Source organism: Pleurodeles waltl, chromosome 5, assembly GCF_031143425.1.
Source record: "Pleurodeles waltl isolate 20211129_DDA chromosome 5, aPleWal1.hap1.20221129, whole genome shotgun sequence".
NCBI lineage: Eukaryota > Metazoa > Chordata > Amphibia > Caudata > Salamandridae > Pleurodeles > Pleurodeles waltl.
The window spans coordinates 1,138,232,713-1,138,253,593 of record NC_090444.1 but is presented as its reverse complement, the minus strand read 5'-3'; the positions used below and the strand labels follow the sequence as shown (position 1 = coordinate 1,138,253,593).

At 45.8% G+C, this 20,881-nt stretch overlaps 1 protein-coding gene across 4 annotated transcripts in view; it reads left to right on the top strand.

Moving 5' to 3' along the window:
- The window catches only part of ZUP1 (zinc finger containing ubiquitin peptidase 1), a 225,795-nt gene extending 208,695 nt beyond the window's left edge, over nucleotides 1–17,100 (top strand). For all 4 annotated transcript variants that reach the window (XM_069235357.1, XM_069235356.1, XM_069235358.1 and 1 more), the window contains 2 exons: nucleotides 3,586–3,806; nucleotides 16,843–17,100. In XM_069235357.1, coding sequence (XP_069091458.1) covers nucleotides 3,586–3,806; nucleotides 16,843–16,890 — 269 coding nt within the window. In that variant the 3' untranslated portion in view covers nucleotides 16,891–17,100. The remainder of the gene's footprint in view (nucleotides 1–3,585; nucleotides 3,807–16,842) is intronic.
- The last annotated feature ends 3,781 nt before the right edge of the window (nucleotides 17,101–20,881 follow it).

Sequence of the window (20,881 nt, the reverse complement as noted above, 5' to 3'; positions counted from 1 at the left end):
TCTTTTTAGGTCGAGCGTAGCGTTCAACGTTTTGTATACTTTTAAGTATACTTATAATATGGGTTCAAGCAAATTCAAATGATTTCATTTGTTGGTTCCAGTCTCCTTCAAAAATCCTTGCTTGCTAGTGGTCAGTTCTGCATCTTTGTCCTGTATTTTTCTCTTTGGGAGCAGTGCAAAGTACTGTCTTATTACGTTATATCCTGTTTATCTCTTCTGCATGGGACTTTTTTTCTTTAGTATTTGCCTGTTCGTCTTACACTGTGGGTGTGTGTTCAGTCCTTCCTCTCCAGGAGCTCCCTCTGTAAACATAAACCAACAGCAAAGGGGGGCTTTTCCAGGGCCAGCTCACCCTCGCTCTCTTTCTCTTGTTATTTTCAGTCTGTGTAGCAATAAAGGTCCAGTCAGTAATTTACAACGCTAAGAGCTCTAACTCGAGCAAACATGAGACCATTAGATTCCAAATGCTTGTTTATTTAAAGTTGTTTTTCGTCACCCTTGTTCGTCCCATCTAAAAGGTGGTAAATACAAGTGAAAGGAGCTCATTTCGGCTCCACGTGTGGCTCAGTTTTCAGTGCAGACTCTTTGGAAACAATCACGGGGAGCGGGGATTGAAGCAGCTTGAAGCGCAGGGGCACGGACAGATTCATTTGCCGAGTTTCTACACTTTCTGTGCAAGATGTGTTGCAACAGAAGTGCAATTCGTGTTTACCAAGAGACGTGTCTTTCAGAATCTTGTTATGTACATGCAATATACCATTTGGCATGCAAAGCACCAGCCTGTTCTGCCATGATACTCCTGTCATGTTTGCCCTGGCGGAGACGAGTATGAAATCAGGCTGCCCATACTTACTTTCTTTACAGGGGGAATTATAAAAACATAGCTAGAAAGAGATTCAGATCTAGTTGGAGTACTTTGATACCTTGAGTTATGTTTGTTAATCAGTGCTGCACTTGAGTGGAAAGTCTCCAAAACATTCACACATACAACAGACACACAAACATACAACACACGAAAGGAATACAATACAATAAGCACAGCACCCTCATATAGCAAACCCACTGAAATCACACACATAAAATACACATTAAACACTTGCAGCACACATATAACACACATGCAAAACACAACGCACACACAACACACACAAACATACAACACACACATAAAGCACACACACAAGCAATACAAACATACACACAAGAACCAACACGTACTGTGTGATACAACAAACACAAAACACACATGATTGTGTTTATCACCGGGGCCACACAGGATCCAGGGCGCCACGCTGAAAACGCTGACGCCAGCAGTGAGGGAACATGTGCTGGCCTCTTCCCCCAAGATAATGCCTCGATAAATCATTCTGTGCTACAAGAGATCAGCACAATTCTGACGCGTATCTCCTCTGCAAGGAGCAGTGCCGGGGGTGAGTGACGGCTGCGCAGGCGCAAGATTCTCTGCTTTGGAAAGCTTCAGCAAAGAGGGCTTCAGAACTAATGCTAACTTTAAGACTAATGGCTGCGCGAGGCAAAACCAATGAGTGCGTTTAGGCAGTGTATTGAAAGCAGGAACGAGGGCTGTGGGAAAAGAAAGCGCTACTCTTCTGCAGACGTTCTGAGGTAACATTTGGAGGCCTCTGTAAAGCAGTATTCACTGGCCTCCATACAGTAATAGCCCCATCCCTTCATGTTGGCTCCTTTTGTACTATTCACAGGCTTTCCTACTGTACTAATCAGATGTCTTGCTAGGGCAGTTTTCAGGGGTCTTCCTGCAGCAGTATTTGAATGCCTTGATTGAGAGGTTTTTATCACAGCTTTCTTATGGTATGCAAATGAGAAAATGGCTGGGGGGGTCTGGAGCAAGTCAGGGTTACTAGTACTTAAACTGTGTTAACTAGAGCCTTTTACCTGAAGGGCAATAGTTCAAAAAGTGTCCCTGAATGTGCAATGGGTGTTTACACTTGAATTGTGCACCCCTACAGGACATTTGTATTAGAAAAGGGTTAGCAGATGCTTGTGCAGCTCTATCTATAGTACAGATTGCCCATGTACACATCCTCTGATGGCACAATCATGAGAGGACATTCCCTTTTTAGGTTGAGCGCGCAAGCGCTCTGACGTGTTGTTGTCTATCTGTGGCCTTTTAACCACACCCACTGCACGCCCATCACTACCACTCATTCATGGGCTTGCCTTTCAAAAATCCTTTATCATCATTGGTAAATGCTTTATGTTTGTCCCTCGTTGAGACAGATTTGTTACTATCTTGGCCATCGACTCTGTTACATGGATAATTGCATGTTTCCAGATACGTTTAACTGTGAACAAACTTTTTTCCTTTTGTGTCTCTCCTTCACGCTCATGGCGGACCTGGCACTTTGAATCGTCTCGCTTATGTCAACTGTTTCACTTTTAATTTTCAATTTATGTGGCAAGAAAAGGCCAGTTAGGAATTTACAATGCTAATAGTTCTAACTCAAGCAAACGCGAGACCCATTGCATTGCAAATGCTTGTTTAGCTATGTCTGGTACTGCTTCTGGTAACGGAGGTATTTAATACATGTGTTAAGGTCTCTATGACAGGAGTTATCCGCTGCACCACCTTAGGGGGCTGGAATCACATGGCGATCCCGATTCTATTTTAGTTAACAGATTGTAAACTATCACCAGCTAATGGGTTAAAAGGGGGTTATTTACCCGAATTTTCATCTAAACCATTTGCAACCCACTTCGGGATTACCCTTGATGGAATCCCAATCGGCCTGAATTTTTCTAGACAGGTTTTTAACTCGTCGCATTTCTCTTGTGAATGAAGGGGGTCTGACTAATCCTCTCGGTGTTGATCAAACATCGCATAATGTTAAATATTTCTCTTTGAGGATTAGATTATTTGCAGATTTCGTTAGTATAGAAACGTTAATTGTATTCATGTATTTATTGTAAGTGGAAACTCGGGCGATGGGCACCCTTAGCTTTACTTGGGGTAGTTGGAAACTCAGGGATTGATCATCCATAGCTATAGAGGGAGGTTGGAAACTCGGGGTCGATCATCCATAGCTTTAGGGGGAGGTTGGAAACTCGGGGATTGCTCATCCATAGCTATAGGGGGAAATTGGAAACTTAGAGGCTACTGGGCCCTAGCTGTAGTGGGGAGTTAGATAGACAGGGTCATCCTTCGCTGTAGGGAGAAGTTGAAACAAAAAGTTAGGGAAAAGTGGGCCATAGCTATCGGGGAACTTGAAAACTCAGGGGAAGGTCACCCATAGTTGCAAGGGAAAGTTGAAAACCCAGCCGATAGTCGGCCATAGCGATACGAGAGCCATGAAGCAGTGGGAATATTGTAACCACGTGAGGTGGACACAGTTCGCAAATTTGGTTATAACCAGTGAACAGATTGCATCTTTTGGTGGATTATGCCTAGAGTTTGGTATACTCAGTCAGCCTAGATTTAATTAGTAGACTAATCCAAACAGCTCATCAGTAGTTAGAACTGTTCGTGGAGGTTTAGGACGAAATGTAGAAAAAATATTTTAGCTTACAGTTAGGCTACAAGTATGTTTTCATGTACACGTTTTTCCATAGGCCACAGCCGTACAATTGTTGGAATAGAGGAGAAGAAGAATGGAGCACACTGTCTTCTCGTATTTGATCCAGGATGCCCTTCCCAAGACATGCAGAAGTTGTTGAAACAAGACATTAATGGATCGCATCTTAAAATGCTTCGCAGGTTCCCTGGAAGTTTGAAGCACAAGCAGTATCAAATAGTGGCTGTAGAGGGCGTACTTAAACCACAAGAGAAGGCTGTAAGTATTTTGTGCGCGCAATGCCTGTCAAACACTTGGGCTTCTATCGTTAATCTAAATTATTAGGTCGTAATCTAACACACATTTTAATTTTAAAATTGTCTTTTGCCGTTAATATAGATGTATGAATAAGAACACATTGAAATCTTAATGAACGTTGTTGTTTCAAAATGAAAGAATCCAAATGTACTTTCATTTGGAATTGAAATTGGAAAATACTGTTTCTTCTACCGAATTACGCCAGGGTAAGGAGGGGAAATGCTGTACAAGAGCAAACACTAAACCGAAGGGGAACAACAATGGAGATTAAGAATCTGCATTCAAAATGAAAAGGAATTAGTCTGGGTGGTATCGCCTAAAAGAGTGGAAATATTTACATGCTACATATCCTCCTTCTTTGAGGGATGCAATATATTTATCATGATGACTGAAAGTTGGTGAACCAAAACGTCACGTTTGGCATCAACAGAATTAATTTTCCAAATGTTAGAGCATCAGCCTCTTTTCATTTCTGTAAGTTTTTTTTCCTACTTGCCGCATTCTTCCTCCTCTGATTTGCTAGGGAAGATATTATATTGTCTCCTGTGACATTTTGGTTTGATCCAGTCTCTGGCAGTGTACTGAATTCTGCAGTACTCCTTCCGGTACAAAACTAGAGCTTAATCCATGATAACGGTACTGTAAAAACCCACTGCTTGCAAAGCACGTTTTAGAAGCCGTCCAAATGTTTACTACTCCTTTTCTTGTCTCTCCCTGATAAAGAGCTATTGTAACTCGTTCAAAGGGACGTAAGTCTCACGATCGTGCCAGGACTACTGCTAATGCAAGACAATGTTACACAGATTCGTACGGTGCAGTCAGCTTTGTGGTGTCAGGTCTTCAGCTTGCTATTTGTTCCCTTTCGGTGACGTCTGAACGCCTGTTTTTTCCAGAGTAAGCTATTTAACCAGCGAGTGTTTCTTTTCTTTCTTTCTTTCTTTCCTTTGATAAGGCGAGTGTTACCAGTGCTTAATTTGTAAATAAAAACGTGCAGGTGCTCAAAGCCATCCTCTTAAACACGCGGCTGCTACAATTAAATGTGGGAACACGAATACTGAGGCGGCGTAAACTTGAATCCATCTCGGGCCCTTTCAATCTATATAAAGCCACTCCCCGCCTCTTCAGCTCACTCTAGCAGCTTTCTGCTTTCTCTCTTAGTGGCGCTTTTTCTTTTTTTTACTTCCTCCGCCTTTCCCATATGTGTCTTTTGCTCGAAGCAAATTCTTGAGGTAGAAGAATAAGCCCCGGCCCTAAAAAATAAGTGCCGGTGCTCAGCACCGGAAACAAAAAGCACAAATTAAGCACTGAGTGTTACTACAGTGTATATTATAGTACTTATCAGAAGGTTTACTATTTCCCATGACAAGAAGCTGGTTTGAGAAATGCACTTACACACAATTGTGGACAGTGATAATTGTAGTCAGTCCTGGAGGTTTGATTATTTTATGGGGCATATGCTGACTTCAGTCAAACACTGTCACAGTCTTATGCAGTTTGGCATGCTAACAACATTTATGGAGTACTCGGACACCCCCAAAGAAGTTTCATGGTGTTGTCAAATCTGGACTAGGTGCATTGAAAATTATCATTGTTAGGGCTGTAAAAAGAGCCGCCTTGATAGCTTTTCTGGGTTTTATGCAGTCCTCTTGTGTGGGTAGCAATTCCTGGAGCCGGACTGCCTATGCGGAGAGATGTGCACTCCTGTCTGTTATGACAGACTAATGAAATAAAATGTTCTGATGGATTAATCTACCTGTGGATTCATCATCTTTTGAATGCTCCCAATGCACCAGCGTTCAACGGAAATCTTTTCTTTCTAGCTCTCCACGTCGACGGGGACATCACAATGGAATAGCTCCACATGCAACTCCTAACATCATCGGAGCCATAAGAAATCTTCGCTGGCATGCTGACGTCAGTTCACTTTTTTTCCACGCCTTCAACACTAACGGTTTTTCTACCTCTCCAGGTGTTACACTGTATCGAGGGAGCTTCTTCTGCGAGTTTTCTTTGGGTTACTATGTCTCTGCTGAAAATGTCAGGCTTTAAACCTTGTAAAGAGTGTGGTGGTCATATGTTGGACACTGACCCACACGAAAATTGCCTCTGGTTCCTGAGTTCCAACCATGACGTTGGGGGATGATCTTCCTGCCAGATATGAACCCGAAGCACTAAAAGAAAGGGAGGTGAAGCTGCTCCTGGCAAAGGGTACAAAAGAGCAGCAAGGCCGTCAAAGATCCAGGCCTCGAGAGGAGTCGTCATCTCAGAGGTCCTCAGGGTCGCATAAGAAGCTGCGTTGTCACAGCTCTCGGTGTCGCTCTTCCCGAGATGCTAGCCCGAGGTCTTTGTCGTCAGCTTCTAAGTCTCGGCACCGGTCAATCTGGGAGGTGAGTCACACCTTATCATCTCCACAACCAAAGTCGCCTGATATACAACCAGCACCACCTTTGGTGAAGATCTCAGAGTCGCCTGGGAGCCCTGCATCTCAATTCTCTCCTGTTACTCCACCAGACCAGGAGATTAAAGAGCAGGAATCAAGTTGGGCCCTACCTCATCAGGAGTATCCATTTTTTAGGCTCCTGGGACAGATCCATCTGTCTTCTTAAAGGCTATGTTCAGCATTTTCAATGGGGCGATGGCCCTTACTAGTACGCCTGCGGGCCCCACAGTTCCTTTGGTCTTTAATCAGGGAGACTTCCTGGTGTCTTATAAAAAAAAGTGGCTTTCATGCCTTTTCTGCCAACGGCTCCATCACCTTCGAAGGTGACGGCGCCACCTGCACAATACCAACGTTAGATAGATGTCACCCAGTGTCGAGTCACTCTACTCCTTGTCAGAGTAATATTCCGATGCCAGCTCCAGCTTCACTGGCACCACAAAAGACATCTTCGGCGTCAGCGCACTCGCTATCGACAACATGACTGGAATCTAGCTTACGCTCTAAAAGGGAAGCCTTGAGGCTCTTGGAGGAGCAACAATACTCGGAGGAACAACAGGACCTTCAGGAAGGAGAAATTCCATTACCTTCTCAGGGATATGAAGGTATTGAGGTGGCTAGTGGTCTGGATACTTCTCTGGAGTGGGTGTTATTGCTTTGGGGTATTGCACCTTCGGAGGTAACTAGTTACCATGGAGTGATTAGGAAGGCAGCTGACCATTTGGATTTGACATTACCCACATCAGAGTTGAAGTCTAACATCCTGACTGAGGTTCTTCACTCCTCATCTGCTACATCAGAGCCTCTGTTGCCATTTAATGAGGCATTGACTGAGCCAGTCCTGGATCTGTGGTGGAAATCTGTAACTACTCCGGCTGTTTCTAAAGTAATTTACAGGAGATATAGGGCTGCACCATGTGCCCCGCAGTTTCTTAGTCAGCACCCGACACCTGAAAGTCTGCTGGTCCACTCTTCTTGTTCTTCAAAGGCTGCTCCTGGTTCTTTCCCTACGACTCCAGCAGATAGAGAATCAAAGCTTATGGAACAATCTGCTAAGAAGATCTTTTCCCCATGTAGCATAGTATTAAAATCAGTAAACGCTATGTATATCCATGCACTAATGGGCTTGGCCAAGGAGGTTGTTCCCAAACTACCGCAGGATGTGCAGGAACATTTTAAGGAGTTACTGCAGGATAGTCCAGCGGCAGCTAAGCAGGTCATTCATTCGGGCCTAAATACAGCAGATTCTGTTGCCAGAGCCATGTGGACATCAGTGACGACCAGAAGGCATGCATGGCTTAGGGGGTCGGGGTTTTTCCCTGGTGTACAGTCTACCTTAATGGATCTCCCTTTTGATGTGTCCATGTTGTTTCGAGACAAGGCTGACTCAGCATTGGAAAGGTTCATGGAGAGTCAAGCTACTGCTAAATCTTTGGGACTTCAAACATTCTCCTCGCCCCATAGAACTTTCCATAGGTTTAGTGGGTTTGGCTGCAGCTACTCCTTTCGTGGGAGGCTGCAGTTCCAGGGTCAAGAGTCTACCAACCCTCTTTATAGGTCCTACAGAGGTTGTGGGAGGCTTAGGAAGCATGGTGCCGTCCAGCAGCGTTCCTCCTGCTCCACTTCATCCTCTGCTGGGAACCTATCAGGAAAGCAGCCCTAGTTCTCTACCCTTTTAGCAGCATGTGTTGCCCGTAGGGGGAAGGTTAATTAATTTTCTCCAAGAGTGGGAGTTAATACCATTGGATTCATGGGTGTTGAGCATTGTAGGAAATGGGTATGCCCTTTCCTTTCAGGTGTTTCCCCCTTACTTCCCTCCCCAGCTTACTTTTTGTTCAGAGGATCACCTGCAGTTGCTCCAGCAGGAGGTACAAAATCTGCTATTCAAGAGTGCAGTGGAGTTGGTTCCGGAGCAGGAAAGGAGTCAGATGTTATTCAAGATATTTCCTGATCCCCCAAGAAATATGGTTGTTTGAGGCTCATCCTAGACATGAGGATATTGAACTGGTACCTCCAACAGGAGAAGTTCAAAATACTGACCCTAGCTCAGGTGCTTCTGGCGCTGGACAAGGAAGACAGGATGGCTTCTGTCGACTTGCAGGATGTGTACTTTCACATCCCCATACTGCAGTCGCACAGGAAGTATCTCAAGTTCCCTGCACTACCAGTTTTTGGTCCTTCATTTTGGTCTTACTTCTGCAACTCAAGTGTTTACGAAGGTGATGACAGTGATTGCAGCTCATCTCATAAGGAAGGGAATATCGGTATTCCCTTACCTGGACGATTGGCTGCTCAAAGCCAACTCTCCAGAGTTAGTGCTGCACCATTTGCAGGTGTCAACCCAGTTGCTGTTCAACCTGGGCTTTTCGTTGAACGTGCCCAAATCTCACTTGAAGCCCTCTCAGAGCCTCCTGTTTATAGGGGCAATACTGGACACAACATTGAATCACGCCTTCCCCCTCCTCAGAGGATTTGGGACATTCATGCTATGATTCCAATGTTTCAGGATGGAGCGCTTGTTCCGGTTCCGCTCGGTCTGTTCACTTTGTATGTTCTGCTGGCCACTCACACACATTGGCACATGAGGGCTCTCCAGTGGTGCCTCCGCAAGCAGTGGTTTCAAAGATTCAATAAAGATGTCCAGGAACGCTGCAGTGGATCTTCAATGGTGGCGTATGATTGGCAACCTGACACCAGGGAAACTGTTTTGCCCTCCTCCTCCTGTGGCCAGAGTGATAATGGATGCTTCCACACTAGGGTGGTGAGCCCTTATGTGAGATCTGGAGTTCGAAGGTCTTTGGTCTCCAGTGGAACAGATATTTCATGTTAATCTGTTGGAGTTATGGGCGTTACGTCTGGCTCTCAAGGCCTTCCTCCCTTCCATTCGCGGTCAGTCGGTTCAAGTCTTGACAGACAACACTACAGTGATGTGGTACATAAACAGGGAGGTGTAGGGTTGTATCTTCGCTGCCGAGAGGCTCTACGACTCTGGTCCTGGGCCCAGGACCATCAGATTTGCATAGTAGCAAACCATTTGACCAGAGTTCTTAACTTACGTGCGGACAGTCTCAGCCAGCACTTTTCAGCTGATCACGAGTGGCGTCTCCATCCAGAGGTGGTTCTTCACATCTTCCACTTGTGGGGGACGCCTCGGATAGACCTCTTTGCCACTCACAAGAACGTGCACTGCCCGTCATTCTGCAGCCTCCAGTATCTGATGCAGGGAACATTGGGGGACGTGTTTCAGTTGAGCTGGAGGAACCAGCTGCTTTACGTGTTTCCTCCCATACTCTTGATTTCTTGGGTTCTGAGGAAGATTCGCCAAGACTGGGCCCAAGTCATATTAATAGCCCCAGATTGGCCAAGAAGGGTGTGGTACACAGACCTCCCTCACCTCTTGCTGTGCCCTCCACTTTATCTCCCTCACAGGGCAGACCTCCTCACGCAGGAGCAGGTTCTACACCCCCACCTCTAGAGCCTGCACCTAGGTGCCTGGAGATTGAAGGGGCAATCTGAATTCTTTTTCTCTTCCCCCAGAAGTGGTGGATGTTATATTATCGGCCAGGCGACACTCCACTAAAACTGTCTATGCTGGTAGATGGGCCAGGTTTGTTAAATGGTGTGAGGAGAGACACATTGATCCTTTAAAGGCCCATTTGTCCAATGTTTTTCATTCGACCAGAGCAAAGTCTACTACTTCTGCTTTGGCTAAAGGTGTACCTGTTACAGATATTTGCAGAGCAGCAACTTGGACTTCCCTCTTCACATTTGCCTAGCATTACTGCTTAGACTCAGAAGTGAGGAGGGACGGTCATTTTGCCAAGTGCTGCAGGATATCTTGGTATAGCCAAACAGGCACACACCTCCGAGTGCGGGACTGCTTTTGGATTCTTTTAAAAAGGTGATGAATCCACAGGAAGATATATCCACCAGAAAAACAAGTTACTTACCATTGGTAATGCCTTTTCTGGTGGATACAGTATCTACCTGTGGATTCCTTACGGTCCCACTTGCCTCCCTGTTGCCTGTCTGTTTATGCCAAGAAAGATATGATTTTTATATATATTGTATATATGTATTTCTGGCAAGTTGTATGTAGAGAATGTATATTTGTAAATAGATGTATTTAGGTAAATTCTCGTGTTGAGTTTGCACATGTTATACTTGTAACATTGGTTCTCAACCATTCACCTAGAGGGCACTGTTAAAAAAAAAAAAAAGTGGGTGAAACTGACGTCAGCACACACCGGCAAGGATTTCTTATGGCTCTGATGAAATCAGATGGAGTCACATGCGGAGTCGATCCATTGTGTGACATCCTTGTTGACGTGGAGAGTTAGAAAGAAAAGATTTCCGTAGAATGCTGGCACATTGGGAGTAATCAGAAGGTGAGGAATCCTTATGTAGATACTGTATCCACCAAAAAAAGCATTACCGAAGGTAAGTAACACGTTCTTCAAGTTGCAAATCTTACTGAGTGCCTTTGAGCGTATTTTGGGATTTTAGACCATGGAAAGGTGCAGAGTGAAAATGCATCTCTGAGAGCTAAATATAAGGATTTAAAAGAGATACAATTGTGCACAGTTAGCAAGTGCAGTGGTATAAGCTCTGATGAAAACTGGTTAAGTGAGATGTAACACAGTTGCTATAGGAATGCTACAGTTCTATAGTCTACCAAGTGTCTATTTTAGGTTTGGTGGGATGTGAAAAACATGCACGAGTTCAGCTGATAAGGCTTAGCTGAAACAAATGAGATTCCACTGCTGGGTCCATGTGAAGGAATTTGAAATTGGAGGCTAAAAATGAAGTTAGTATCCTCAGATTCATTTGTGGGAGCAGTGCAGGTGAATCAAACAGAATATAATATGAAGAATAAGGGACTTCAATTGAATTTAGAAATGCTCCAACCTTCCCATTAAAATTAAAATGGTGACTTTTTTTAATATATTTGTGAAATAAATAAAATATTTCATTTGTGTTCTGATTTGATGAATGGTTGTTTCTTTTTTGTGTATTATTTTGCAGTTCAAATCATCAAAAATGCTTAGGCTGAGATCCCCCAGCATTCAATAATGGCTCAGTGGAGGTCCCACGATTCCAATAATGATTCAGTGGGGGTTCCTGGGTTCTAGTAATGATTAAGTGGGGTTCCACAGAAGTCAAAAGGTTAAGAGCCACTGTTTTAGCTGGTTAGAATAATTCAATTAAGTGTATTACCATGACAGAATTCCCTTTCAAAATGCTAAACCCACTTCAGACATTTTCACACAGTCATCATGTTATGAAACAATAGTGCATTTAAATGATCACTCTTAATTGAAAGTCTGTCCTGCCTATCTTGTGTATAAAACAATAGATATTGAAATAATTAATGTTGTCTTAGAACTCATGCACCTCTTAATACACAAAGGTGGAATTGCCATCATCCACAAAAAAATCTGTCCACTGCTCCACAACTGCATGCGACACCACCCTGATCTGGCACACCTCAACTTCCAACTCCAAATTGATGGCAAAACCACCATCAGGGGCACCCTCGCCTACAGACCTCCAGGACCATGCCCCACTTTCTGCTACACCCCCCCAAATTCATCGTCCCGCCTGCCATCGACTCCAAACATTACAACTGCCTCAGAGACCTCAATTTTCACTTGAACAACCTCAACAATGCCAACCTTGAAAGTGTGAACATCGGCCTCATTCAACTAGTAACCGACCCCACGCAGTACGCTTGACCCCATCTTCACAGCCAGCGACAATCAAATAGAGCCATTTCACTGAACTCACCTGGACAGACCATGCTATTGTCCGCTTCACCATCACAGGATCCCCCGGCACCACCTCCAAGCCACCCAGCACCTCACACCACTGCTGGTAGCTTCAGCGAGGCGCTGTACGAACACCCTCGGCGTCTCCCACCCTAACACCACACCCAGTCTAGAACAGTCTTTCAAGAACTTTTCTGCCTGGATCACCGACTTTGCAAACAAAGTCCCTCCGGCAAGCACATCAAACAAGCCAATTGGTACACCTCGGAGCTAAGAATCACGAAACAAAACTGCAAGCAACTAGAAGGTAAATTGCCTACCAGCAAGAAGCCCACAGACTGGGCCATCTTCAAATCGTCCCTCAATAAATACCACCAACTACTGAAAAAGATAAAAAGGTGTGCCCTAGCTGACTGCATTGAAAACTGCTCTAATCACAGCAAGGAACTCTTCAACATTGTCTGAAGAGTTACCCAAGACAACACCATGACCCCTTCTCAGGAACTCTGCGACTGCCTGGCTGACATCTTCCATGACAAGATCTCCACCATCTAAAAAAACTTCGAACCCCAACCCACCGATGCCAACACCCTCAGCCTCCTCACTGCCATGGATGCTAGCCCTGATGTCGTTTCTGACCACCTGCTCACCTCCTGGGACAGTTTCACCACAAATAACACCACATGCATCATGAACTCTCTACACTCAGTAGCACCCACAGACCCCTGTTCCCAACACGTTTTTAACCTCAAGAGCAAGATAATCAGCAGTGAGCACACCGCCATTTTTAACTCGTCCATAAACACGGTGTTCTTCCCTGAAGTATGGAGAGAAGCTGAAGTCAATCCCTTTCTTAAAAAAAAACTTTCCACTAACCCTAGTGATCTCAAGAACCACCACACCATCTCGCTGTTCTCCTTTCCTGCAAAGTCCTTGAAAAGGCATTCAACCGCCAGATCACGCAACACCTGGAGATCAACAACTGTAGACCCCTCCCAATCTGGGCACAGAAGCCGCCCTGATGGCTGCCACTGACCACATGAGAACTGTCCTCAGTTGGGGAGAGACAGTGACCCTGATCCTTCTCGACCTCTCAGCAGCATTCCACACCCTATACCACCAAACCCTTATCAAGAGGCTGCATCACATCGGAATCCAAGGAAACACCTTCAAGTGGATCATGTCCTTTCTCACTGGAAGAACCTAGAGAATCTTCCTACCAGCTTTCACCTCCGAACCCAAGGACCTCATCTGCACCGTCTGCCAATGGTCATCCCTCGGCCCCACACTGTTCAGCATCTACATGACTTCCCTTGCCAACATTGTCAGATCCCACGGAATGAACATCATATCCTATGCAAACAACACACAGCTGATCCTCTCACTGTCAGAAGAACCCCTCTACCACGAAGGACAGCTTCCGCAGGTGCATGACGGGCATCACTGAATGGATGAAAAACTGCCTAAAACTCAATACAGACAAAACGGGAAGTGCTGATCTTCTGCTACACCACTTCCGAGGGAAATGACTCCTGGTGGCCTAAATAACTTGGGCCAGCATCGACCCCATCAGACCATGCTTGCAGCTTTGGAATCATCCTGGACAGCAAGCTCACCATGAAAAACCAGATCAACGCAGTCTCTTCCGTCTGCTTCCTAACTCATCGTATGTTCTGTAAGATCTTCAAATGGCTTCCTGTCAACACCAGACAAATCGTCACTCAAGCCTTAGTCACCAGCTGGCTGGACTACGGCAATGCTCTCTACATAGGAATCACCACACACCTCCTGAAGAGACTGCAAACCAAACAGAACTCAGTGGCCAGACTCCTCCTTGACCTCCCCCAATGGACCCTCATCACCCCCCACCTCAATAAGCTCCACTGGCTCCCAATTCAGAAAAGATTTCAACTCAAGATGCTGATCCACATCTACAAAGCCCTTTACAATCATGGACCAGTATACATCAACCACCCCCTGATCTTTCACCAACCTTCCAGACTCCTGCGCACCACCTCCCTCTCTCTTGCATACACCCCCTGCATCCACCAGAGCAACACTGGAGGATGCTCCTTCTCATACCTCGCAGTGAAATTTTAGAAAGACCTCACTCTCGTCCTGTCTTCTGGAGTTCCGGAAAGGACTCAAGACCTGGCTGTTAGACTGAACTGTGCAGCTGCTCTCAGCGCCTAGATACCCTCTTGGGTGATTAGCCATGCTCTATAATTCTGTTTCTGATCTGATCTGAGCATTTTGACAATCATTTAATATTTTCAGAATGTGCAATCAATTTATACATGAAGCAGCTATAAGCAAACCAATTCCACAGAAAGCAGCGCGCATGTTATCCTTCTTTGTCTCTAGCTTGATCACAAAACCAATCAGTGCGGTTCTAGTGGTCTATATATTACAGAGGCATGTGCATGTTAGACTGTATCTACCATGTTTCATTGCCCCGAATGCAGATGCTGTGCTGTAGACCATACACAAACACACCAGTATCAGTTTTTTGTAGCTCATCGCATGGAGCCACCTGATACACGCACACACACACACACACACTCTCTCTCTCTCTCTCTCACTCTCTCACTCTTTTACTCTCTCTCTCTCTCTCAATCCATTGCACGTCATGCCCTTGGAGGCATGCTTCTGGCGCACAACCCAATGTTCCAAAACATCCCATACCCTGCAACAGAACTCTCACAGATATGCGACAAAGCACACACTCACGTTACGGTACACCACAGTGATTACAAAGACATAGGTGCTGCTCAAAATGTTAAAAACAAAATACAGTTACACCAGTCCCATGCTAGAGTTAAAGAAACTATTTTGGAAGTATGTTCAATAGGGTATATAATACCAGGAGCGAAGGAGCAGCTCAAACGCCAAGAGCTTTCTGTGGTGGCTTTGTGTAATCCAGAAAGCATGCTACTCAGCATTATAGTAGGATTGCCAGGACGTGACGTGCTTGTCCCCCTTCCTCATATCCGCTGATGGTGGTTATCCAAGGGCTCAGGATCAGAATGGAAACTTGTGTAGCTCTATACTGTTGCTGGCTTTGGAATATTGTAATATTTATGACATAACATGGTTTTGTAAAGTGTACGTTCACATCATGGCAGCAGGGTCGGATTAGCCATAGTGGGCATCGGGCGTTTCTCTAGGAGGCTGGAGGGGTGGGGGCTGGTTTTGCAGCAATGGGGGCCGGTTTTGTTGCTGGGGACTGGTTTTGCAGCGTTGCTGCAATATCAGCCCTCAGTAACAAAAGCAGCAGTTATATCCTCAGACCCTCCCCCCTTCAGGGGCTGGTCTGACAAGGTTGCCAGGGCTGCTTTGTGTTCTGAGGCCAGCCCTGCATGGCTCAGCATACTGGATATTGTTTTACGAAAATCAGTAAAATTCATTTTTATCAAGCTAGGAAGACTGAGTTACACCCACTAGATTTTGAACCTCTGACCATAAGGTCTAATGCCTAGAGCAGATGCATTAGTCCATTGAGTTGCCAGACCTAACCTCTGTCCTTCAGAACTCTCAGTAGAACCTGTGAAGTCTTAGCCAGTTCAGTGATTAAATTGTGGTGTAACATGTATCCTTTTGGCTCCATTTTACAAATTTTACTTTGGAATGGAGAGGAGGTAAATCCAGGAAGAGAATGATACGAATTAGACTGCCTGGTTTGATGTTTCTTCGCATCACGATGGTCATTTTTATGTTATAATCTATAATAGTGCATACCTATTACATTTTAAGTGTTTGTTTCCTTATGTTAGCTCCCTCAATCAGTTGCGACTCGCTTTGCTCACAAGGGGCAATTGAATTGAATTTAAAAAATAAATAAATAAAAGCGTACCTGATCTGCCACGCCGCTCCTCTTTCTCCCGTCACTGCAGGCAAAGCACAGGCTCCCAGCCTGCCCTGCAGCCAATCCTGACACTGCTATGAGCCCAGCCAGGGTGCTCCCATGCAGACTGGGAGCGTGTGCATGCTCTCCCCAGCCCAGCAACTGTGTTGCTGGTCTGGAGAGAGCCTACTGTGCATGTGTGTTTGGCCTGCCCACCAAACACACATGCGTACTGAGGGGAGTGCACAGTGCACTCCCCTCACTGCTTGTCACCCCCATGGCCCTGTCCGTTTAAAGGTTTTGCAGCTTCTGCTGCTGGTGGGGGGAGGGGGCTACGCTCCTCTGCCCTAATGGAGGAGCTGCCGCTGCCTTCAATCCTCTTTGGGGTACCGCTGTTTTGTTCAAAGTAGTGGAACCAGCCAAAAAGTTAGACATATAAATCAATTTGCCGTAACTGTTTAATGTTGATTCAGTTCTCTTATCTGGTTCAGGATTGGGAATGCATCTAACTCACAGTAGTGGTTACTCGTGTGCTGAGCTACTTTCACTAATACTATGGGGAATTGTTGACAAGAGAGAATAAAGGTAGGGGATTCACTCCATTCTGTGGTATATTTAGATTCCTCTTCGTGTTGAGTTTTGTTAAAAAAAATCTTAATTCCGCTGGTGGGCACAATTTGAACATGGTATGAATCTGTAAATTAGTTAAATAAAGGATTTCATTTGCCGTGCTGACGCATATATCAAGAAAAGAGGATATTGATGTCAACAGTTAGGTAAACTTGGTAAATTCAACAGTTACTATTATTAAGCTGTCTTGATAGATAATTTTTGGACAGACAGATTCATTTTAATGTGTTCTTGATACTGCCCAAAACTGGTGTCATGTTATATAATTTGAACATTGCTTTTCTTGCATAAATAACATATTGTTTATTCTTTGTTTAGGCTCGACGACAAGCTTCGAAAGTTTTTGCTGCTGAAAGAATTCCTTGAGAAACGATTACTTTCCTTTGATAATCAACATCGTAAATTATGGCTAGTAAAATTAGTGTTCAGATTTGTAATATATTTACTTGTACCCTATTTTATTAAAGGATTTTAACACATGTACAATAAATGATGTAATAGGAAATTTGTGATTGTTAATATATCGTGATGTTAGAGCACAGCTGATACTCAATATTAAACTGCAATTGAACTTTACACGAGTTTCTGGCTTATCATTCCTCTCAGAATAACGTGCGCATCAAAGTACCCAAAAAGGTTGCACAGTGAAAGAATTGCATCACTTCTCTAATGCTGTTATTGACTAATACACTACATAAATGTGGGTAATGCTACCCGTGTGATTTGATTTGGTTTATAGTATTTATAGAGCGCATACAGCTAATTCCAGAGAAGTGCCCGGCACTAAACCTAAGAAAACAAAATGCATGAGCTGTCCTACAGGACTGCAGACCTGTCGACTCACATGGTGCCACTGAGTGTCATGTGATCACCCCGTGAGAAGCCAAAATCACATGGCAGCAGAGAATACAAGCTAGAAACCACTGCACAAAGTGGCTTTCCAGCTGGTCTCTGGCACCTGCAAGCACTGATGTCCATTAAGGGGATTAAGGGGTGTGAAAACACCCCAGGACATCAGTGACAGCCTGGGTGACCCTTTGTTGATTTTTTTTTTTTTTTTTTTTTGGGGGGGGGGGTGGAGAAATTTGGGGAGGGCAGAGTGCCTTTTATGCAATTGTCACCACGAGGCCTTGCCTCTCCGAGGCCACACCCCTTCTTCACAGGGTGAACATTTGTTTATAAATTGTAAAGTCTGGGACTCGGTAAAATAAGGCTCAAGAATAATTTACTGATTTAAGCCCAAGCAAATGAATTGTGACCAATTTCCAAAATTTCATTACATCCAGTGGTAACCTGATGACGAGAGAGCATTCCATGTGCTGGAATGATAATATGTATGATAACAATCACAACAGAGTCCCCCCATAAGCTAGGTCATGTAACGAATGGATGAATATAGAGCAACACAACTCATTCAAAGCAAGCTGATGAACTGGTCTGAGACTTTTTAACCAGGCTCCACCAACAGTGAGCTTTTGCTTTAACATTTCTTACAGCAAGTTGGGCGCTTTGGCCCGTATTTATACTTTTTTTAGCGCCGCTTTTTGACGCAAAACGGCGCAAACCTACAAAATACAATGGTATTTTGCAACTTTGCGCCGTTTTTACGTCAAAAAACGACGCAAATGCGGCGCAAAAAAAGTATAAATACGGGCCCTTGTATTTAATTACAATGGCATCTAGACACTTCCTTTTACACACACTCTTCATAGAGGGAAGAAGTTGCTTGCGAGGAGTTCTCATGGCAAATATAGTTTCATGGATATTCATAGCTGTAAACCAAATATCCATATCTCCTTCATATAAGAGCAATATAATTTTAAATTGTCTTCAAGGTGGAGCCCCACGAATCTCAGAATATCCATGTTTTCATGAAACTGCCAGATGAACATCCACAATTGCTGAGATATGTGCCATAACTTGCCCCCATATCTGAGCAAGTGGGGGGCAGTCTCATACCATGTGAAGGAAAGTGGCATCATGGTACCCACATCTAGAATACACTGAGGTCCAGGAAACATCCTGTGGCGGTGATGCAGCATTAAATAAGTGTGGTGCAGGTAAATGAACTGGGTGAGCTTCAGGCGGTTGTTACGAGATAACCTTTTCACCTGTTCAAGCGCCATTCCCAATTGTTTGTCATCAGTGCTGTCCCGAGACACTCGTCCCATCTGTGTTTGGCCAGCAGCGCGAGGTCCGCACCTGCAGTCTACAGAGCTACATATAGGCCTGTGATCGCCCAGCTGCCCATACCATGGGTCAGTATACACTGTAAGCTATGATTGAGAGCTGGGGCCTCTCCTCCACCCTCCCAGTGACCCTGATCACCAGAACGAGAGCAGTGTAAGCTAAAAACTGACCAGCTCCCAAACCATTGCCTTCTTGCAGGTCGTGAAACGGGGGCGCTGCATCCCATCAGTGTACAATTCCCCCAAGCAGGTCACCTCTGATTCCCTCCAAGGCCCAGAGTAATGCGTTTTCAGCAGGGCACACATCGTGGGCATGCTCCAGAGTGGTAGCTGTGGTGCTTATAGGGGTGCATCCCAGCGCGGTTGAATGAATCAATTCCAGCACAGCTTCACGACCTGTGCCACCCTACCAGCATCTCTAGCCGGGGGTCCCAGTCTCGGAAACCAATCAAGTATTCCCATCCCATCGAGCTTCTCACTGATTAGGCAGATTTCACCCAGTACATCTCCCATGGCCTACTGCATGGGCCACTGCAAAGTACAGCTCGAGGCCTGGTCCCCCCATGCCACCCTCCAGGAGTGGGCATTAGAGTGTGTGGATTGAAACTCGTTTGCATGGTCCCCCCATATAAGGTCAGACAGTAGACTCTATGTCATTAAAGAAAGCTCTACTGCGTGTGGGGTAGGGTTTACACTTACTTAGCCACCCAGGTGTTACTCCCCACATCTTTGTGTTGAGCAGTCTGGCTGTGTGCCTGTCCTACAGCTATTACCTCACCTCGACCGGGGGGGGCTCGCGGGGAGGAGTATTTGTTCAGGCTACTCCTAGGAGCACTTTCCAGGGTCCTTCAATACACCAATTTACCACCCTTGCGGCCAGGGTCTTGTGCACCGTCAGTGTCCTTACCTCACGGCCCAGAACACTTATGGGAGGGGGGGTGCGCGCGCGCCTTCTCGCTCTCCCGGCATGGGAGCTTCAGTATCATGTAGTGGGTCCACCTCGCTGAGCCCCAGCCATCCACAATATCACCATAGGCGATCGCCTGTGCTACGGGCTTCTTAGCTATCCCTCGCCGCAGGCCGTGAGGGCAGGGAGCACAGGGCAACTAGCATGTCAGTCACACCCTCCTGGGCCTCACAGCCCCATAACTCCTGGGTGCAAGCAGCAGAAGGGATGGGGGAATCAACACCCGCCATCAAGTAGGCAGTACTGGCCACTCGCAGCCTTGTGAGCGCTGCCAGGGAAAGGGCCTACCAGCCCTCAGCAATTCCCCCATGTCATTGTGGGGGGTGGCGGGGCACATGTACCTTGCACCCACCTCGTGCAGAATCATGTCCGGCGTGAAGGGCCTTCCGAAACAGGCCCCGGCAGTCACAGACGCTACCCCACTCTGCGCCTGCCAAAGATGAACGGGTGGGCCCCACCACATGCTCTTTGGCGCCAGCTCCTGCCTGGTACGATGTGCAGGTAAAGACAATGCAGCTCACGCCCCCAGGGGTCCTAACGCTGTAACATCCAGGCGTGAGGACCTCCAGGGGAAGCCAATCTGACCTCGCTGGTGGGCACAACACTCCTGATGTCGGTGGCCCTGGCATCACTGCCTTGAAGTCACTGGAACCTCCTCGCAGCAGTCATTGGGGGGGGGGGGGGTGAGTCAAAGGGTCACGGGGAGGCAGGATAATGGTGAATGGGACCAGATCTGAGCAGAGCCTCAGGAAGAGGTGCCTGCTCCCAGCCCCATCTTGTCCACGACCCCCTACTTACTGCCCCCACTTGTGTAAAGGTCTGCTATGCGAAACCCAGAACAGTACACTTACATACTGCGTGTATGCCAAGTGCAAATGAGGTACGCAAGTAGTATGTGTGATAAGACTGTGTCTGTCTGAGTCTGAGTACTGAAGCCAGTGGCGTCTATCTTGGACACCTCTGTTTTAGAAGACACAATAAGGAGGATGTGACAGCTTGCCTGGATTCCTGTGGCTTGAGTTTGGAGGTCCAGATACTGAAGTTAGGAGGATGGAGACCAGGCTGCCTTTAGAAATTTCATGATGATTTTGTGAGCACAGGGCAGCTGATTAGTTCTTCCAGAGCACTGTCATTAGCTGATGTCAGGGATTTTAGGGTAGGGCTGCAGTTTGTTTTTCAAATTGAGCAAGTGTCTAGATCA